The sequence below is a fragment of the Podarcis tiliguerta genome, assembly GCF_965153285.1.
Source record: "Podarcis tiliguerta genome assembly, chromosome: 6".
NCBI classification, from domain to species: Eukaryota; Metazoa; Chordata; class Lepidosauria; order Squamata; family Lacertidae; genus Podarcis; species Podarcis tiliguerta.
Genome location: NC_139539.1, coordinates 95,642,320 through 95,662,915, shown reverse-complemented (window position 1 = coordinate 95,662,915; position 20,596 = coordinate 95,642,320). Strand labels below are relative to the sequence as shown.

The 20,596-nt window shown below is 45.4% G+C and overlaps 1 protein-coding gene and 1 long non-coding RNA gene across 5 annotated transcripts in view; one reads left to right on the top strand and one right to left on the bottom strand.

Moving 5' to 3' along the window:
* SMG7 (SMG7 nonsense mediated mRNA decay factor) overlaps positions 1 to 5,066 on the bottom strand; it is a 59,138-nt gene extending 54,072 nt beyond the window's left edge. For both annotated transcript variants that reach the window (XM_083446478.1, XM_083446479.1), the window contains exon 1: positions 4,881 to 5,066. In XM_083446478.1, coding sequence (XP_083302604.1) covers positions 4,881 to 4,909 — 29 coding nt within the window. In that variant the 5' untranslated portion in view covers positions 4,910 to 5,066. The remainder of the gene's footprint in view (positions 1 to 4,880) is intronic.
* A 423-nt stretch (positions 5,067 to 5,489) lies between these two features.
* On the top strand, positions 5,490 to 19,478 carry LOC310680207. 3 transcript variants are annotated; one of them, XR_014512685.1, is made up of 4 exons: positions 5,490 to 5,686; positions 8,951 to 9,171; positions 18,005 to 18,132; positions 18,579 to 19,478. It is a non-coding gene; the product is annotated as an uncharacterized lncRNA (long non-coding RNA). The 3 variants fall into 3 exon arrangements; XR_014512686.1 differs by lacking the exons at positions 5,490 to 5,686; positions 8,951 to 9,171 and adding an exon at positions 17,030 to 17,924; XR_014512687.1 differs by lacking the exons at positions 5,490 to 5,686; positions 8,951 to 9,171 and having other exon boundaries at positions 17,030 to 18,132.
* The last annotated feature ends 1,118 nt before the right edge of the window (positions 19,479 to 20,596 follow it).

Here is a 20,596-nt window from a genome sequence, read left to right as displayed (position 1 = left end):
CTACTTGACGTTCTGAATTAATACTGGATTTCACTTTGAAACAGGCTCAAAGACAACCCCACATTGATAATGAATGTAGTGGTAAACTGAAATTTCCAATTCTGCTCAACAGGTGAATATGAGAAGCAAACAAGGTTTTCAAAGACATTTTTTTGCCCCCCCCCCGAACCCTTATGATGCATAATTGACAGAACTAAAGACACATTAGCCAGATAAGGATTCTTCTCATTCCTTGGAAACAAATATATTTTGGATTTCATAGGAAACTGGTTTAGTTTATGTTGTGAATGTCCACAGGGCCTGAAGGAATGTTGGGCTTCTTTTTAAAAATACAGTGCAATCCTATGCAAGTTAACTTAGAAGTAAATCCACTACAGTATGGGGCTTACTTCTTCATTCCCTTCTCATTACTCCTGCTTTGCCTCTTACAACTACCACCAATGATTTCACATAGTTCTCCACTTCACTTTTCATTGTAGCATGTGCAATCATGTTTGCCCCGCAACCTTACCACTATGACTAACAGGGGCTAACGACTATTAGAATGGCACCAATCACTGCAGAAGCCATACTTCTCCAATTGTACCCATTTATTAGCAGATCTTTATTGTGGACATATCCAGCAGTGGCTAGTTCTGTTTCCAGCTGACTTTGCACATAGCAGCAGAGGTGATATAAAGGGCCTAGAATATTTGTCCTGTCCCAATTCATCTTCTCCTCATTCTTTCCCCAAGAAAGGGATATTAGTCCATTATTTTTTGAAAACACAAACAAAACCAGATGTTTTGGAACTGCTATAAAGGGCTTATGAAGTACAATCCAAACAGAATTGTTACCACAGAATCTAAATATGTAACCTCTCTAGGAATATAAGCAGATGCAACATAAACACACAAGGTATCTAGAGAAAAGAAAGCATTTTCAGAACTTTATGGAGAGCCTGTTGTCCATAACACATATGCTGAGCTACCATTGATGACTGTTCAGAAGCTTCAACAGATATAGAACTCTGCAGCCCATTTTCTGACAAAGCAAGTGTCAAGAGCAAAATTGCCAGCTTCAGGTTATAAAACTATGCACTGTCAGGGCCATAAGGGCATCCAGAAAGGAACTGTCAGTGGATTCCCTGCAGTTACTTCAAATATTTATATGCTGCTTTTTCAACATTTTTCACTAAGTGGCTTACAAAGGAAAGATAAAACCATAAATAATGCAATATGGCATTTAACAAAACACATGAAGTCCAGAATAAAGTGTATTAAATCAATCAAGCATGGAAATTTGAAAAGTAGGGGTCCTGTTGGACAAGGTCTCTCCCCTTCAAAAGCGAGTGCAGATTCTGCAGCAGATGGACTGATACTTCAGGCAGGGGAACCTTTGGACTCCAAATGTTGTTGAACTACAACTCCCATCATCCCTGGTCACTGGCTATGCTTGCTGGGTCTGAAGGCAGCTGTAGTACAGTCACATCTGGAGGACCAAAGTCCATATCTGGACTACAGCAATCTGCTTCTCACCAGCATTATCTCTGATTTGCCTGAATTCCGCTTATCGGCTCAATAATTTTTTTCTGAACACAGCTGCAAAACCTGGTTAAAAAGAGAAATGTTAGCTCCTGGATACTTACTTAATAAGATACAGAACTGGGCACCAGTGTACTGATGACACCCAAAGGTGATACTCCAAAAGTCTGGAGGAACTTGCACAATGATTTCATACAGATGTTAAACAGCAGTAAAACCCTGAGCCCTGTGAAATGCAACACAGCAGTTGTCATGGGGCTAAAAGCCTCTCCAATGGTCTCCCTCATGGTACATTCAAACTACAAGGAATGAAACCACTGAAGAGCATACCTCAAAATGCTCTAACAGGTGCTGGAGACTGACAAGGTCCACAGTATCAAAAGCTGCGAAGAGCTCCAAGAAGGGAGGGTGAAACGGATTATAGAGATGAGGTGGAGCGGCTGACAGAGTGGTGCAGAGCTAACAACTTGCTCATAAATACAAGGAAGACAAAGGAACTTGTGGTGGACTTCAGGAGACAGAAGAGCAACGTCCAGCTACTTTTGATTGATGGGGTCTGTGTGGAGAGGGTAACAACGTTCAGATTTTGGGGCATTGAATTACAAGAGGATTTGTCCTGGAGTGTCAACACAAGGGGGCTTGTGAAGAAGGCGCAGCAGAGACTGTACTTTTTGAGAATACTAAGGAAAAACCATCTTCCGCAGAAACTGCTGCTTGCCTTCTATCACTGTGCCATTGAGAGCGTGCTCACTTATGGCTTATGTGTGTGGTACGGAAGCTGTACTACCCAGGACAGGATGGGGTTGTGCAGGGTTGTTAAGGCAGCAGAGAGCATTGTTGGCTGCCCACTCTCCACCTTAGAGCAGATTTATGCCACAAGGTGCCATAGGAAGGCACTGGACATAGTAAAAGATCCATCGCATCCTGGTCACCGTCTCTTCGAGCTCTTGCCGTCGGGATGGAGATACAGGACGATGAAGACAAGAATGAGCCATCTTAAGAACAGCTTCTTCTCCAGAGCGATCTCGGCCCTGAATGGGAAGCCCAGACTTTGAAAGTCATCTAATCTCCCTTGCTGTATTATACTGTATTGTTTATTTAGTGTTTTTATGGAGCAGTCAAGTAATTTCGTTGTCCCCGAAGGGGGCAATGACAATAAAGATATTATTATTATTATTATTAAGAAGGTCAGCAAGGACAGTGCTTCCCATGCTGATCTCCAGGCACAGATCTACCACGGCCACTTCTGAAGGCAGACTGAAAAGGTATCAAGGAAGAATGCAGCATCAAATAACACCTGGAATCTCTCTGCTATCATCTGTTCCAACAACTTCCCTGAGGAGGGAAGGGCGGACACAGGTCTGTATCTGGCTAGGTCTTCCTTATTCAGAGATACTTCTTTTGGGAGAAAGCAGATGACAGCTTCTTTTACAACAGAAAGAGCAAAAAAGAGCATCCTCTGTATCCTGAAGGCTCACTAAGGACACCTGCGCAATTCAGATAACCGTATCTCAGCTTCCTTTGCCTGTTTCTTCTGAAGGTAAAAAAAAATCATTTAGAGCTCTCATTTCTGTGCTTCTGTGCTATAAACAAGGAAGGAAGCACACTTTTGTTTGTGACAATCTTCACTGCTAGGACAAGACACCAGGATGTGTCAATCTAATGTGTTATCATGCAGAGCAACCATATGACCTACATATATTATAATAGATGAAAAGCATTTAGCAATGGTCACATTCTAAAACCATCTAGACTAATATAAAGTTGATCAAGATGGTAGAAGGATGTATTCTTTGAAGCATAACTGACTGAAAACCTTGAGGGGACGCATTCTCTTTGTCCATGGTTATGTTCTGCAACTTCATGATATAAAGTAGAGTATACACACCTTACAGCAACAAATGCCTCCTGGATTATCTCTGCTCTCTAATCTGCTCCCCCATAACTGCTAAAATGTTTACAGTGGTACCTCGGGTTAAGAACTTAATTCATTCTGGAGGTCCGTTCTTAACCTGAAACTGTTCTTAACCTGAAGCACCACTTTAGCTAATGGGGCCTCCCACTGCCACTGTGTGATTTCTGTTCTCATCCTGAAGCAAAGTTCTTAACCCGAGGTACTATTTCTGGGTTAGTGGAGTCTGTAACCTGAAGAGTCTGTAACCCGAGGTACCACTGTACTACTATAAGCTTACAAGAAGAGGATTTGAGGCTACCAGCAGACAGACTGCTGTTCATTTTGCTATAGCATCTTACACAGAGGAGCTCTAGATGCTTAACCTATTGCAGTTACAGGCTTCGCTTTACACATGAAGTCAAGTGCTGGTGCCAAAAGAAGCAGGACTGTTTAGCATGAATGGGGCACACCTATCCAATACTGCAGAACTCATGCAGAAAGGCAAGAGAGCTATGGCAGCAAAGTTGTCATGCTCAGCTTCTTATCCGCCACTACACAGCAGCTTTAAGTGATCAAGGGTCCCTCACTTCACTTCCTTAACAGCCTATTCCTCTCAACCATGCAGTCTTCTCATTTGCTCATCCAACCATCACCTCTCCCATCAGCCATGAAACATCACCACCCTCCTGCACATTCTCATTTCTCACCAAATCTCCCTTCTCAGAAAGAGCCCTTGAGCAGTTCCTCCACCATAATACAGCAGCCTAATTCCACACCCTTTCCTTTGACGCCTTGCCATTTTTAATTGCTCCTAATATATAGATACCCCACTTCCCACCCCCAAAACTGCTCTTCCATGCAGAATGCCTTTTTTAAAACTCCTCTCACATTCCTTGGCATGTTTCTGGAGGCGAGTGAAGCTGGTGCGAGCACACCAGTGTGGCTGGCAGGACAGGGAGGCAGATGGTAAGGAGTCCACCTCCCACTTCTCACCTTTTCCTAACCGAATCTTCGTTTCGGGAGGGCATTGTGGAAAAATCCCAAGCAGGTGCAGTTAACGTTGTGTGTGTGTGATCATGTTCACCTTGTATATAGACCCATTACATAGGCCGGCAAGACGATTTCCTTTCCTTTCTTTTTCAAACCTACATGCCCTTTTTGTTGCATGGGCACCTGGCCGCCGAGACTGGCCAAAGCCGGGATGGCACAATGTGGGGAAAGCTCCTCGGCCAGAGGCCATGTTCTTCCGCCCCCTCCTGTGTGGCACAGCATCCCCGGCACATGCCCGCCGGCCTCCCCGGGCCTGTGCACGGGCAGGGGAGGCGCGCCTGCGGAAAGATGCCGAGGCCCCGCACCCGCCCTTCCCAAGAGGTGCCAGCAGCGTGGCCCCTCGCGAAGGCCCTGCCCGGAGCTGCCCCCTCGCCCCCCTGCCCACCCCCGGCGTCGCCCGCCGCCCTCCTCACCGGAGATACTGAGCGCAAAGCAAGCTCATCCTCCGCCGCCGCCGCCGCCGCCGCTTGCCCGTTCACGCCGGCCCTGCCTTGGGTCTCACAGCTCGGGCCCGCCTGCCGCCCGGGAGCCGCCGCAGCCCGCGCTGCCGCTGCCGCCGCCTCCGGCCGCCGCCATCTTCCCGCGTCGGGCCCAGGCGCTTCCTGGAGGGGGAGGGGGCGAGGGGAGGGGAAACGGCGCCGCTCTCCGCCTCCCGCCCGGGAGGGAACTCTCGCGAGACCCGCTCGAGACGCCCGCAAACGCCTCGCCCGCCCGCGCGCGCGTCGGGGAGCCCAGCAGGCAGGCGCTGCCAGGAGGGTCGGGCCAGCTCCGCCGCCGCCGCCGCCAAGTCCTGCCCCCCCGCCCGCACCCCCGCACCCTCTCGCCCTCAGCCCACACTTCCGGGCGCGGCCCAGGCTCGGCCCGGCCCACTTCCGCCTCCAGTGCGCCGCGGAAAGCCTTCCCCGTTCGCCCTCGCGCCCGGAGTGGCGGCGCGGGGGGAAGAGGGACAGCAAGCCCCCCGTCCCGCCTTCCTATTGGTCGAGGCAGCGCCATGGCAACGGAGGGTGCGTGGCGGGGGGAGGAGGGGTGTGCGCGAATAGCGGCGTGAGCCGTCGCCATGGCAACCGCAAGCGCTGCTCCGGCCTGGCCCGCGGGGGCGCGCGCGCGGGATCCTGTTCGGCTGCCTCCGCCCTCCCGCCTGCAGGAGAGACCCCGATGGCCCCTCAAGAGGTGTCGCTGAGCTCCCACGGGGATCTGCTCGCAGTCATCGAATCACCAGGTAGCGCACGAGGGACTCTTCACCGCAGGGTCGCGGGTTCGAGCCCCATGGTGGGCAAAAGATTCCTGCATTGCAGGGGGTTGGACTAGATGACCCTCGGGACCCTTCCAACCCTAGGATTCTATGTGCGGGCAGTTGCTGCTGCAAATCTTAAGAGAATCTGAGGGAGGACACTTGGAAAATTCTGTAGAACTGTTGAGTTGGAAGGGGCCTATGAGGGTCATCTAGTCCGACCCCCTGCAGGGCAGGAATCTTTGGTCCAACCTGGGGCTTGAACCCAGGACCCTGAGATTAAGAGTGTCTCCTGCTCTACGGACTGAGCGCCTTTGAGCAAGAGGTTGCTGGGGCATCTCCTTTGCCCGCCTGTTTCAGAAGCCTTGGAATCTTAATGTTCCCATTCTAACAATTGGAGGCTGTTGGTTCATATATGTCACTATGCAACTCTGGAGCCACCAAACAATGCAACTGTTTGGTTTTTCTTGGTGTTGATAACCAATATTGGCAGTAAATTCTAGAGTCTGCCAAGCTCTTTTGTGGACCCTGGAAGCTGCACATCCATAATCTGCCAGGTTTCACCACAACTCTTTTCCTAAATTACCAAATTCCACCTTTACTCAAAACCCCAGGACCACCACCTTAGGAACGGCTAAGGGAGCTGGGCATGTTTAGCCTGGAGAAGAGGAGGTTAAGGGGTGATATGATAGCCATGTTCCAATATATAAAAGGATGTCACATAGAGGAGGGAGGAAGGTTGTTTTCTGCTGCTCCAGAGAAACGGACACGGAGCAATGGATCCAAACTACAAGAAAGAAGATTCCACCTAAACATTAGGAAGAACTTCCTGACAGTAAGAATCATAGAATAGAATCATAGAATCATAGAGTTGGAAGAGACCACAAGGGCCATCAAGTCCAACCCCCTGCCAAGCAGGAAACACCATCAGAGCACTCCTGACATATGGTTGTCAAGCCTCTGCTTAAAGACCTCCAAAGAAGGAGACTCCACCACACTCCTTGGCAGCAAATTCCACTGTCGAACAGCTCTTACTGTCAGGAAGTTCTTCCTAATGTTTAGGTGGAATCTTCTTCCTTGTAGTTTGTATCCATTGCTCCGTGTCCGCTTCTCTGGAGCAGCAGAAAACAACCTTTCTCCCTCCTCTATGTGACATCCTTTTATATATTTGAACATGGCTATCATATCACCCCTTAACCTCCTCTTCTCCAGGCTAAACATGCCCAGCTCCCTTAGCTGATCCTCATAAGGCATTGTTTCCAGGCCTTTGACCATTTTGGTTGCCCTCCTCTGTACACGTTCTAGTTTGTCAGTGTCCTTCTTGAACTGTGGTGCCCAGAACTGGACACAGTACTCCAGGTGAGAGCTGTTCGACAGTGGAATTTGCTGCCAAGGAGTGTGGTGGAGTCTCCTTCTTTGGAGGTCTTTAAGCAAAGGCTTGACAACCATATGTCAGGAGTGCTCTGATGGTGTTTCCTGCTTGGCAGGGGGTTGGACTCGATGGCCCTTGTGGTCTCTTCCAACTCTCTGATTCTACTAAAGATAACAACAACAAACATAACCCAACCACCAACCCATCCCCCAGGGTGATGAGAGAGCTAGGTGCTGCTCCTTATATACTATACCCAATTGCTGACACAGCTTAATTAACTCAACTTAGCAGCACCTGCTATGTTTCACAGCTGCAAGACTGGGTCTCGTTATTTGCCCTGGCCCTTAAAGACATACACAACTTGTGAAACAATAATGAACCTTCACATTTTAAAGTGACCATTCAACAGGGATGCTTGGTCTGGCCTTCTATATCCAATATCCCAGAAACAGATTTCTGTAAGGGGAATAGGGGCCTCTCAGCATCCTTAGCAAATGACCCTTCCCAGGATTTCTTGGGGGAAGCCATGACTGTTAAGCATTTATACTGCTTTAAATGTATAGTGCAGATGGAGCCTTATTCTGACTAAGCATGTATAAGGTGGAACAAGAAGAGTCATACTAGGGTTGCCATCCCTTCTATTAAGTAGTGGGTGGAGATGGCAGACGACACAGAGATTTCTCCAAGTGGTTCTTTAGAGTAAGCTGGAACTGAACTGTACTGAACAGCTCAGACAGCCTGCTTTTATAGGCAGCCGGCTGTCATCATTGTAACAAGAACACCCCAGGGTTTCCCACCTAAATTAACTGACGTGGACCTGAGTGGCCAGTGTCCAGGACAACACCCCTGGTGGCCATGGTGAGAACTTCAGCACATAACACCTTCCTCCGAGGGACTGTAGCCTGGCAGGTGGAAATTCAATATGTGCACATTTCTCTATAGCTGCATTTCAGCAGGGAGCAGTCTGTTCCTAATTAACATTTAAGTCTCCATTGGAGGGAGAACTCTGCCAACCCAAGGCACATTTTGCATGCACCCTTTTCTACTCAGGGCCAAGCAAAACGCAGTGCTAATTTGGAAGTCCATCCCCCCCCCCTCTAAATAGCTGTGGGGTGTATGTGGCATGATCAGAATCTGGGCTCAGGTGCAGAAGGAGGGGGCCAGATGGCCATGTCTATTAAACCAATTGTTTAGCACACAATTAACATTCCCCCCCCCCATTCCATGCTTTACAACTGCTTCTGTACTCCTAATATAGCTGTAATTAAAAAGAAAGTTCTATTATAGTTTACACAATATCACATAATCCTGTATGAAGACAGCTTTAATTACTTCTGGTGAAAATTCATAAGATGGCATAAGAATTTGCTGATCAGGCATCAGTTGCTGAACATGGGCAATATCAGTACAGAGGTTTATTATTGCTAGTTGTTCTCAAACCCTTAAGTAATCTAGAAAGCTAGTTAAATTCTAGCTGTGATTTTGGAAGTTAGTTGTGCCACTAAAAAGGGCAGAATTCCTGAAATGTTGAAATATGCTATACCATTCCCTGAAGTCAGATCTTCAGAAGGACTGTGAGTTTGCATGAGAGAAAATGTAAACTCAGGGCCACTGAACTTTGGAGCATCGTGCCATAAAAATTCCCCCATCAATGCACTCTAAATGTTTCTATCACCAGTTGAACTCCAGCGGTCTACACTCAAGTGCGAGATGGGGATCCATGCCCACTGGAATGTGTTTTATGACCCAGTAGCAATTTACTGAGCAACAGTGCATAGTTTAGAGTCCTTTAGCTTCTGTTTTGCTATGGAGATTGGTCCCAGTTTGAAGCCTGCCTCCACACCAGGGGAATAATAATGACTCCCATTTACATTTTGCAGGGTGGTCCTGTACCATACTTTACAGATGACAAACCTTTTTAAAGGGCTGTAAGAGTGGAGTCTCTATTCTTCCAATCTTATTCTCAGTTTGAAGAGCTGCCTGGTCAAAGTCCTGTTTAAAGATAAATGGGCATCAGAAGGGAGAGCAGGGTCATTGAAGTGCCCATCAGCAGTGAGCACTTGGACTGAGCAGGCACACAGGTCACAGTCTTCCCCACTTGGTAAGATGTGTTGTATTTCTATTTAGTATTCCCCCCCCCCCAAAAAAAAATTAGATTATGCAAATTTTAAGCAAATATTTCCACCCAATTTATTTGTTGGCACTCTGTAGGTTGTTGTTGTTTAGTCGTTCAGTCGTGTCCGACTCTTTGTGACCCCATGGACCAGAGCACGCCAGGCACTCCTGTCTTCACTCTGTAGGTGGCCACCCTAAAATTCAGCTAAGATAAATCAATTAAATCTGGATGATGCATTGCAGTTTCAGGTCCTGGTGCCACACCAGGCTAGATCAATGGGATAGCATGGATAAACTATTTAGGGAATGCATGCAAGGAATCCATCCAAGTACAGATTTTGCATGATCAGAAACTAGGTTTGCTTTGCAACCATAACAAGAAGAGGGATCAAACCTTTCTAAAATGTTTGCAAGGATAACAACCACCACCACAACAACAGTAGCTGTATAAAAAGAGTGTATTCTTTATTCCCAATGTAGTTTATGGCTAATCTTTTTCAAAGGATGTGAACTCTACAATTCTGAAATGAACAAAATAAAATTAATGTTTAAAAACCAATGTTAGTATTTTTCAGTAGCATCTCCCATAATAGATTCAGGTAGGTAGCAGTATTGGTCTGATGCAGTCGAAATAAATAAAAAATTAAAAAATTCTCCAGTAGCACCTTAAAGGTAAAGGTAAAGGTACCCCTGCCCGTACGGGCCAGTCTTGCCAGACTCTAGGGTTGTGCGCCCATCTCACTCAAAGAGGCCAAGGGCCAGCACTGTCCGAAGACACTTCCGGGTCACGTGGCCAGCGTGACATCGCTGCTCTGGCGAGCCAGAGCCGCACACGGAAACGCCGTTTACCTTCCCGCTCGTAAGCGGTCCCTATTTATCTACTTGCACCCGAGAGTGCTTTCGAACTGCTAGGTTGGCAGGCCCTGGGACCGAACAACAGGAGCGCACCCCGCCGCGGGGATTCGAACTGCCGACCTTTCAATCGGCAAGCCCTAGGCGCTGAGGCTTTTACCCACAGCGCCACCCGCGTCCTGCACCTTAGCTTAGTAGCACCTTAGAGGCCAACTAAGTTTGTTCTGGGTATAAGCTTTCATCTGCATGCACACTTCTTCAGATACACTGAAACAGAAATCACCAGACCCTTGTATAAATGTCATCAACAGGTTTACCATACCCATCTCCTACTACCCTTCTGATAAAAACCCCACCCCGCCCTCCCACTGTATATAAGGGTCTGGTGACTTCTGTTTCAGTCTGTCATGCACACGAAAGCTGACACCAAGAACAAACTTAGTTGGTCTCTAAGATGCTACTGGACAATTTTTTAATTTCTTAATTTATCTCCCATAATATGAGTCCCAGTCACTTAATACATATGATTTCAAATAGGCTCTGGTATGGTAAAAATAACGTACTTCACACAACACAATTAACTCAAAGAATTCAGAATGTGTGTTGCTTTAAAATAAAATATTTTAAAAGAATTCAATACATTAATTGACCATAAGCATATCAATGGCTATTAGCTGTGATAGCTATATGGAATCTCATGTTCAAAGCTGTATACATCTGAACATTAAATGTTGGGACCAAAGAACAGGAGCCTTTGTCTCACCATTGATGAAAATACTGGACTAGTTCCTGTTGGAATATTATTATACTGGCACAAGCCTGTAGAGATAGTCTCCCTAGCATCAAATTAATCAGCCAAGGGCAGAACCTGGAAGCATTCCTAAAGTCAAAACAATAATTTTAGCTCATATTTAATGTTTGCCCTTTCACTCAATGACAAATAAGTAAAAGTGGATATTAGTAATAATTAGTGCTTTGGGATTTTCTCCTATAATGATGAAACACACACATTTCCCCCCTAATTCAAAGGTTGGTGGAGAAGCTCACCACCTATTACAGGTTTAGCATCAGGTGTTAAATGGAAGAGAGGTTGGAAAACAGCAGCCCACTGCTTGAAGCTAAAGTCATGAGTCAGTGGAGCTTTGTTCAAAAAAGTCTGATAACAGTACTTCTGACTCACAGTCAGGGAGACCATACGTGAATGTGTCCAGGGATTTTTACTTTCTGACTCCACTGTTATAGCTTGGAAATGTCAGGAAAGTAGGAGGGTGGTAGGATTCCCAAGAAGAAATGGGCAAGAACAAAGGTCAGTTTCCACAAACCACTATGTAGCAGCTGAAAATGACATGACTCATTCTCCCCATCTTTCCAGAATCATAGAATCATAGAATCATAGAGTTGGAAGAGACCACAAGGGTCATCGAGTCCAACCCCCTGCCAAGCAGGAAACACCATCAGAGCACTCCTGACATATGGTTGTCAAGCCTCTGCTTAAAGACCTCCAAAGAAGGAGACTCCACCACACTCCTTGGCAGCAAATTCCACTGTCGAACAGCTCTTACTGTCAGGAAGTTCTTCCTAATGTTTAGGTGGAATCTTCTTTCTTGTAGTTTGGATCCATTGCTCCGTGTCCGCTTCTCTGGAGCAGCAGAAAACAACCTTTCTCCCTCCTCTATGTGACATCCTTTTATATATTTGAACATGGCTATCATATCACCCCTTAACCTCCTCTTCTCCAGGCTAAACATGCCCAGCTCCCTTAGCCGATCCTCATAAGGCATTGTTTCCAGGCCTTTGACCATTTTGGTTGCCCTCCTCTGTACACGTTCTAGTTTGTCAGTGTCCTTCTTGAACTGTGGTGCCCAGAACTGGACACAGTACTCCAGGTGAGGTCTGACCAGAGCAGAATACAGTGGCACTATAACTTCCCTTGATCTAGATGCTATACTCCTATTGATGCAGCCCAGAATTGCATTGGCTTTTTTAGCTGCCGCGTCACACTGTTGGCTCATGTCAAGTTTGTGGTCAACCAAGACTCCTAGATCCTTTTCACATGTACTGCTCTCAAGCCAGGTGTCACCCATCTTGTATTTGTGCCTCTCATTTTTTTTGCCCAAGTGCAATACTTTACATTTCTCCCTGTTAAAATTCATCTTGTTTGTTTTGGCCCAGTTCTCTAATCTGTCAAGGTCGTTTTGAAGTGTGATCCTGTCTTCTGGGGTGTTAGCCACCCCTCCCAGTTTGGTGTCATCTGCAAATTTGATCAGGATGCCCTTGAGTCCATCATCCAAGTCGTTGATAAAGATGTTGAATAAGACCGGGCCCAAGACAGAACCCTGTGGCACCCCACTAGTCACTCTTCTCCAGGATGAAGAGGAACCATTGATGAGCACCCTTTGGGTCCGGTCAGTCAGCCAGTTACAAATCCACTGAGTGGTAGCATAGTCAAGACCGCATTTTACCAGCTTCTTTACAAGAATATCATGGGGCACCTTGTCAAATGCCTTGCTGAAATCAAGGTAGGCTACATCCACTGCGTTCCCTTCATCTACCAGGCTTGTAATTCTGTCAAAAAATGAGATCAGGTTAGTCTGACATGACTTATTTTTCAGAAATCCATGCTGACTATTGGTGATCACAGCATTCCTTTCTAGGTGCTCACTGATTGTTTGCTTAATGATCTGCTCCAGAATCTTCCCTGGTATTGATGTTAGACTGACTGGGCGGTAATTATTTGGGTCCTCTCTTTTCCCCTTTTTGAAAATAGGGACAACATTTGCCCTCCTCCAGTCTGCCGGGACTTCGCCTGTTCTCCAGGAATTCTCAAAGATGACTGCCAGTGGTTCTGAGATCACATCTGCCAGTTCTTTTAATACTCTTGGATGCAGTTCATCTGGCCCTGGAGACTTGAATACATCTAAACTAGCCAAGTATTCTTGTACTATCTCCTTAGTTATTCTGGGCTGTGTTTCCTCTGCTGAATCATTTCCTCCAAATTCTTCAGGTCGGGCATTGTTTTCTTTATCGGAGAAGACTGAGGCAAAGAAGGCATTGAGGAGTTCAGCCCTTTCTGTGTCCCCTGTTTGCATTTCACCATCTTCTCCTCTGAGTGACCCCACTGTTTCTTTGTTCTTCCTTTTGCTACGAACATACCCATAAAAGCCTTTTTTGTTGCTTGTTGCTAGCAAGCCTGAGTTCATTCTGTGCTTTAGCTTTTCTGACTTTCTGTCTACATGTGCTGGCTATTTGTTTGAATTCCTCTTTAGTGGTTTCCCCCCTTTTCCATTTGTTGTACACATCCTTTTTTAATCTTAACTCAGTTAAAAGTTCTTTAGATAGCCACCCTGGCTTCTTTAGGCACCTTCCATGTTTCCGTCTCATTGGTATTGCCTGAAGTTGTGCTTTTACTATCTCCCTCTTAACAAACTCCCAGCCATCATGAACTCCCTTTCCTTTTAGTATTACTGTCCATGGGATTTCACCCAGCACTTTCCTAAGTTTTATGAAGTCGGCTTTCTTAAAGTCAAGAAATTGAGTCCTAGTATGCTTGGCTGCTCCTTTCCGCTATATAGTAAACTTCAGAAGAGCATGATCACTCGCGCCTAATGATCCTTCCACTTCTACCCCACTAACCAGGTCATCAGCATTGGTTAGGACCAGATCTAAAATGGCTGTTCCTCTTGTTGCTTCTCCCACTTTCTGGAGAATGAAGTTGTCTGCAAGGCCAGTGAGGAATCTGTTTGACCTTATGCTCTTGGCTGAGTTTGACATCCAACAAATATCCGGGTAATTGAAGTCCCCCATTACTACTATCTCCCTTCCTTTTGCATGCTTGGCCATCTGTTCCAGGAAGGCATCATCTATGTCCTCCGTTTGGCTTGGGGATCTATAGAAAAGTTTAGGATCATTCACTCCATGTTGTAATATCCAGGGTTCTACAAATTCACTCATCAGGTAGACAGTAGAGCAACTGTCCTTCCCCTAAGTTTTCTGTGAATTGAAGAGAATGGACGAAGGAGAGGAGACTGCCATATTTCACACTGTCTTTGGCTGACAAAGGTTGAGGTTGAGCAGGACCCTGCTTTTCCTACAAATCTCCTGCATGTTCCAAAGGGTTTCCTGTTGGGATAACCAGTCTCATATAACCTACATGCTTAAGTCTAATGCATGAAGGGGTTAATGCCATGGAGTAAGCTGTTCTGCCAGGCTTGGCTACCTCACTCCCCTTCACCTTGGGGGGAAGGTAACCAAGTCTATTGTTGTTGCTCCAGCTCAGACCGCATAGCTCTTACAAGCCACTTTTGACTTCCACCAGTGTAACTAAGCTAAGTTTTACTACCTATGCAACTTTTGCAGAATGGAAAAGCACACAATTCTGACCTTTGGTAGGTTTGTAAGCGTTATGTCTGGAGTTTGGATCCTAGAATAATAGGCTGGGAGGGTTTTAGAATGTAGCATCTGATTGGCCATTGGAGTTGTCCAATCAGGCTCCAGAGGGAAAGTTTGAATTAGCCTATCAGATGTGACCTAGGGTGTGATTACAGGATATATAGCCTGGGTCTGGGAGGGGCTCACAAAATTGGTGGACTCCTAGTGGCTTCAATATTTTGTGTATTTCCCTGACAATATCAGCCAACATTGTGGAGCGAACATTGGGAAACTCACAAAAGGATGGCACAAGGTACATTGATAAATAAGTAAACATTTGTCTTTCACCTGCTTTTCAGTTACCCACCCACCCCTGCCAAGTGATTTGTAGGAATTAAAACACAGAAGCAAGTTTTTTTTCTTAAAATGAACAGGAAGATAAAACACCACCATATCAAAAGTAATCAGTTATCCTAAAAAGGCCAAAGGAAGAAGATGGTTTTCACTATTCACTGAGAAGAGGAAAAGAACAGGCCAACTAACTTCTGTTACTGCTGGTACACGGATCAGACCTCCTACGAAGATCTCAACTGGTGGGCCGTGTCTGCAAAATATATTGGGCTGACTAGTGGTGTGCTGTCAGTGGACTAGGTGACTAGGCTACTCTTCTAAACATTCCCGGTAAATTAAAGTATTAAAGCCTGGAGCCTCCTCCCCAAAGCCCTGGAAGCTTCTGCCTGGCTTAGGGAGGCGCAATGCTCATGGGCACAATGTTGTGACGTCATGACACTGGCCCTAACTATTTCCTATGAAAAAATTCACCACACGCCACTGGGGCCGACTCTGAAAAGGGGAAGAGTGGCCACCAAGAGTCTCCTATTCTGTAAAACCTGAACAGGCACTGCCTGGGAGATGGTCAGGTGAGCCACAGCAGGTGCCTTCTCACACACCAAGTTATTTGTGTCTACAAATCTGTGGCCAGGTTTTATTTTGTGCTTTTGGGTGCGTTGTGTAAGAAGAGCTAACCTTTCTTTAAAAAATAAATAAATTGGGGCCATTTGGCAATCGTATGCAGCACCACATGTGTGTGAATCTGAAAGAGCAAACTAAGCATGTGATTGTTGTCTTCTGATTGTAGCCCTGCAGGTGGCCCCAGTACCTAAGGGCAGCTCGGGTTTCTTCCTGTTTCACCCCCCAAATGCATATGGCTGGGTTTGAGTTTCTGTTTCCTGGCTTGGGGAAAATAGGAAGGATGTTGGTGGGCAAAATTGCAGTGGCAGATCTAAGACCTAGATTTATGCTATGTGTCTGTATTTGTGCATGTGCTTGCCAGAAAGTCAAGAAAGTTCAGCTGTGATCGAATACAAGCAGGCTACTGTACCAGCATTCTGTCAACATGTTGCAAGGGAACATGTTTGTATGGAAACAGTATACTGCCTGGGCATAATTAGAAGAAGAAGAGGAAGAGTTTGGATTTGATATCCCGCTTTATCACTCCCCTTCAGGAGTCTCAAAGCGGCTAACATTCTCCTTTCCCTTCCTCCCCCACAACAAACACTCTGTGAGGTGAGTGGGGCTGAGAGACTTCAGAGAAGTGTGACTGGCCCAAGGTCACCCAGCAGCTGCATGTGGAGGAGCGGAGATGCGAACCTGGTTCCCCAGATTACGAGTCTACCACTCTTAACCACTACACCACACTGTAATTAAAGTTACAGTATACTCAACGAAGTATACTGGGGAAAAGGGCCATTGGGATATTGTCCCTCCTGTATCTCCCAGGAAAACGACCGTCCTAAGGCATCTTGCCTTAGATGACACAACCTTGATGGCAGAAAGTGAGGAGGAATTAAAGAACCTATTAATGAGTGTGAAAGAGAAGAGCGCAAAATATGGTCTGAAGCTCAACATCAAAAAAACGAAGATCATGGCCACTGGGCCCATCACCTCCTGGCAAATAGAAGGGGAAGAAATGGAGGCAGTGAGAGATTTTACTTTCTTGGGCTCCATGATCACTGCAGATGGTGACAGCGGTCACGAAATTAAGAGACGCCTGCTTCCTGGGAGAAAGGCGATGGCAAACCTAGACAGCTTCTTAAAAAGCAGAGACATCACCTTACCAACAAAGGTCCGTACAGTGAAAGCTATGGTTTCCCCAGGAGTGATGTATGGAAGTGAGAGCTGGACCATAAAGAAGGCTGATTGCCGAAGAATTGATGCTTTTGAATTATGGTGCTGGAGGAGACTCTTGACAGTCCCATGGACTGCAAGAAGATCAAACCTCTCCATTCTTAAGGAAATCAGCCCTGTGTGCTCACTGGAAGGACAGATCCTGAGGCTGAGGCTCCAATACTTTGGCCACCTCATGAGAAGAGAAGACTCCCTGGAAAAGACCCTGATGCTGGGAAAGATGGAGGGCACAAGGAGAAGGGGACGACAGAGGACGAGATGGAGGGACAGTGTTCTCGAAGCTACAAACATGAGTCTGACCAAACTGTGGGAGGCAGTGGAAGACAGGAGTGCCTGGTGTGCTCTAGTCCATGGGGTCATGAAGAGTCGGTCACGACTAAACGACAAAACAACAACAACAACAACAACAACAACAACAACAACAACAACAACAAGGCATCTTGCATCAGGGGGAGTTTCCTTGGAGTGGTGAGTGGTGAGCCACCACAGAAAAGACCCTTTGTAATGTTGTCTCCCTCTGGACTCCTCATGGAGGGGGTACACATAGATTGGCCTCGGATGTTGATTGCAGGGTCTGGGTCAATTCATTTGGGGAGAGGTTGGTGCTTGAGGTATTTCGGTCCTGAGCCATTTAAGGCTTTATAGGTGAAAACCCTCACTTTGAATTGCTTCTCTTCCTTGGCCACAATGGATGGGTAGCTGTATGCTGGGAACTAGCTTTGGCTGGCATAGCTAGATCGAATGGCCATTGTTTTCACAGCCTCATTCAGCAGGGATTGGGGTGGCTGGCAGCATTTCCTAATTTGTGAAATAAATAAACTATCTCTACTTTACTCCTGACAGTGATGTAGAGTGTTGTTCACCAGTACTACAGAGGTCCAGGCCTTGTTTTTAAAGATTAAATTGGAAAAAGTAATTAGATGACCTACATAGTATTAGACTGTGAACTTCAGATCCCCTTTTCAGGTTACAAGACCATCACGAGGTATCATTTCTTTCTGTTTCATTGCTTTTGGTCTCATTTGCCCTTTGCTCCTATTCAATTTGCTATTTGTGCCACAGCCGACTTGGGCTGAAAGTCCTGGGCTCATTTGAGTACAAATAACAGCTGAGCTCACAATAATGTTCGGGGCAATTATTTTCCTTATGTGGTCATTATTTTTAGCAGGGGCTGAATGTGCAAGATGGCTGAAATGGCTGAACACCACGCCATACTTGGGCATTCATATCACCGCAACAAACGGAGAACTGAGCTTGTGGTGGAACTCTCAGAGAACCATTTCGCAATGTACATGTTCGGTTGTTGCTCAGAAGAAGCTCGTATGGAATATGGTATGTGTGAATTATATTTTAAAACGAAGATGCATATGAATGGTGTGTTAAACAATCACATGGTTCCATTTTCTCTGCAGGGAAGAGAGCAACATGGCCAGTAGTTAGGAATTGTTAGTTAGGATCCTTTCGCTGGTGAAAACAGAGCTCACCATCATCAACACGTTGATAGCAGCCAACTCAAAAAGAAGAGATGACCTTTATAAAGGTACATTTATAACTATGGAGCAAGTTGTTTTTTGTCAGCTTTTGAAATGAAAATGCACCAGAAAATGTTTGGCCTCTTGAAATGCACAAAATATTATCGTGATCTCATGTTTTCGACTTTGAATATGTACGCTTTCAGCATTTAGTGTTTGAATGTGCTTCTTTGTGTGCCTTGCAGCATTTGTCTTTGCCTATGGATCCATGCCCCCCCCCCATGAGAGACCAACAGATATTTATAACCCTAATATCACTGCTGTTCCTGAGAGCGTTTTGTAAATTCCCCTCCAATCAAGCTTAGCTTAAATGCCGCATTTATAAGAGGCCTGGCTGATGCTTACAAACAGCTTGCTGTGCTTTGCATGTACAAGAGCGTTGTGCATCATTTCCCATCTTTTAATTTTGTTAAATTTGAAATATGCAAAGTCTTTCACAACTCTCTGTCAACAGCCTTCAGCCTACAGAGTTTATTCAAGCAAGGCTTGGGAACCATCAGACACCCTAAGTTTTCTGAAGAAGCTTGTCAAGGAAGACAAAAGAGATGCTATGAATCCCAGCTCGTAAAGGGCCCCTATTCTTCAGTATTTTCTATACTGCAGAAGAATGAGTCTGGAAGCAAAGAAAGAAAACTTGTACATATTTCCCCCCTCTGACAACTGAATGAGGACAGGATAGAGCTAAATAGTCATAGGTGGCATACAGAGACGGAATAGAGAATGTTATTTACCCATTTAAATTTTTTTGAAGATTGATTTGAATTGTTTTTTAATTTATTTATTAAATTTGTCAGTCACTTTTTATTGCCCAGGGCAACCAAAAGCAATTTACAACTAAACAAATAGACATTAAACCCCACATAGATAACAATAAAACCAAAAGAGAAATACATTAAAAATATCCCGCTCACTTCTAAAAGGCCACAGATAGTCAAAGGTCAAAGGCCTGGTTATAGAGGAAAATTTTTGCCTGGTGCCTAAAGATATATAATGATGGCTCCAAGCAAGCCTCCCGGGGGAGAGTATTTCACAAACAGGGAGCCCCCTCAGAAAAGGCCCATTCTCGTGTTGCTGCCCTCTAGACCTCTCATGGAGTTTTCCCCCTTTGTGCTTTCTGAAAGAATAAAAGCAGGAGTCATGTGGCTTTGGCTCCCAGCTCTGCTGATCCTGCAAGTGAACTAAATCTCTTTAAAAATGGAGATTTTACAACCTGCATCTGTAAAAGATTGCCTGATCGTTTTGTAAGAAAACCAAGTACTTTACTTTTTAAGCCATTTGGAACATTTTTCTTCTTCATTTTATTTATAGTAAATGGAGACTTGTTTGCTGTGAATAAAACATTCACTTATTTGTAAAGCTAGGTGTCTGTGATTTATTCCAGCCTAAGTATTTTAGTGGGGAACATTTATTTAAAGGTGGACTAGGGCAGATGCAAATCTACTCAAGTTTAAATGTGCTTGGAGCAATTGCCATTGTGCTTAACTCTGCTGCTTGTTAGTATGAATCTCTCTTTCAACTCTCTCCTCCCTCCAACCATTTTTAGTATATATGATTGATGCATTTTTTGAATAATTGCTTTGATCAATTAATTTTTTTCTTGATAATTTAGATGACACCTTTAGATTTTGTAATTATTTAAGTTATTGTTATTTAGTGATAGTATTACAGATGGACTGTAAGCCTGTTTGTGCATGTGTTTGCTCTCTAAACACACACACACACACGTTTGTGTGTCTGTACTTTCCAATACCAGAGTTCATGCAGACTACAGATTCTGCCTGGCAGTATGCTATGGTGTCAACTCAGTTATTTGGCAGTATCTTCAGTGAAGCTGTTGATGAGGGTCAACCAGGGTGAAGCTGTAGTTTGGGATAAGCTGGCTTGAGGCAGCAAAATCACAATGCTGCAGCAGGTGCTGTAATCAGTAGCGCGAACAGCTCCAATTGCAGCTGCAGTATTGCTTCAACAAGGGTAGGCCTCTGATGTTATTTCAGCTGAGCAAGTACGATGATTTGCAAAGGTCCACTCCTGAAACTGAAGATGCAAGGGTTTGGAGGAGGTGTTTCATTTGCAATTGCATGTTGTGAGGCTGTTAGATAGCCACACATTGCACCTATTGCTAGTGAGCAGACAGGCTTCGATGGACTGGCCATGCAGCTGGGTCTCCAGACTGATGGAAGGATCTCAACCACAACCAGTAACCTGTCCCCTTCCTCTGAGGGAACTTCAGGTGTGGTTCAAGTGCTGTAAGCTTTCTTGAAGGAAAATGCTTCTTTCCTGAAATAGCCATGCAATCAAACATAGATTGCCCCATATTGGCCGACAAACATACCTGTAGCCAAAGAGCTACATTTTTGCAATTAATGCACACAGTTGTAAAACGTATCAGGCAAACAATGGACAGATAATAGGGAGGAAAGGGTGGAACTCTGCAATGAATAAAACATGACTAGTTTAGGACATTTACATTGG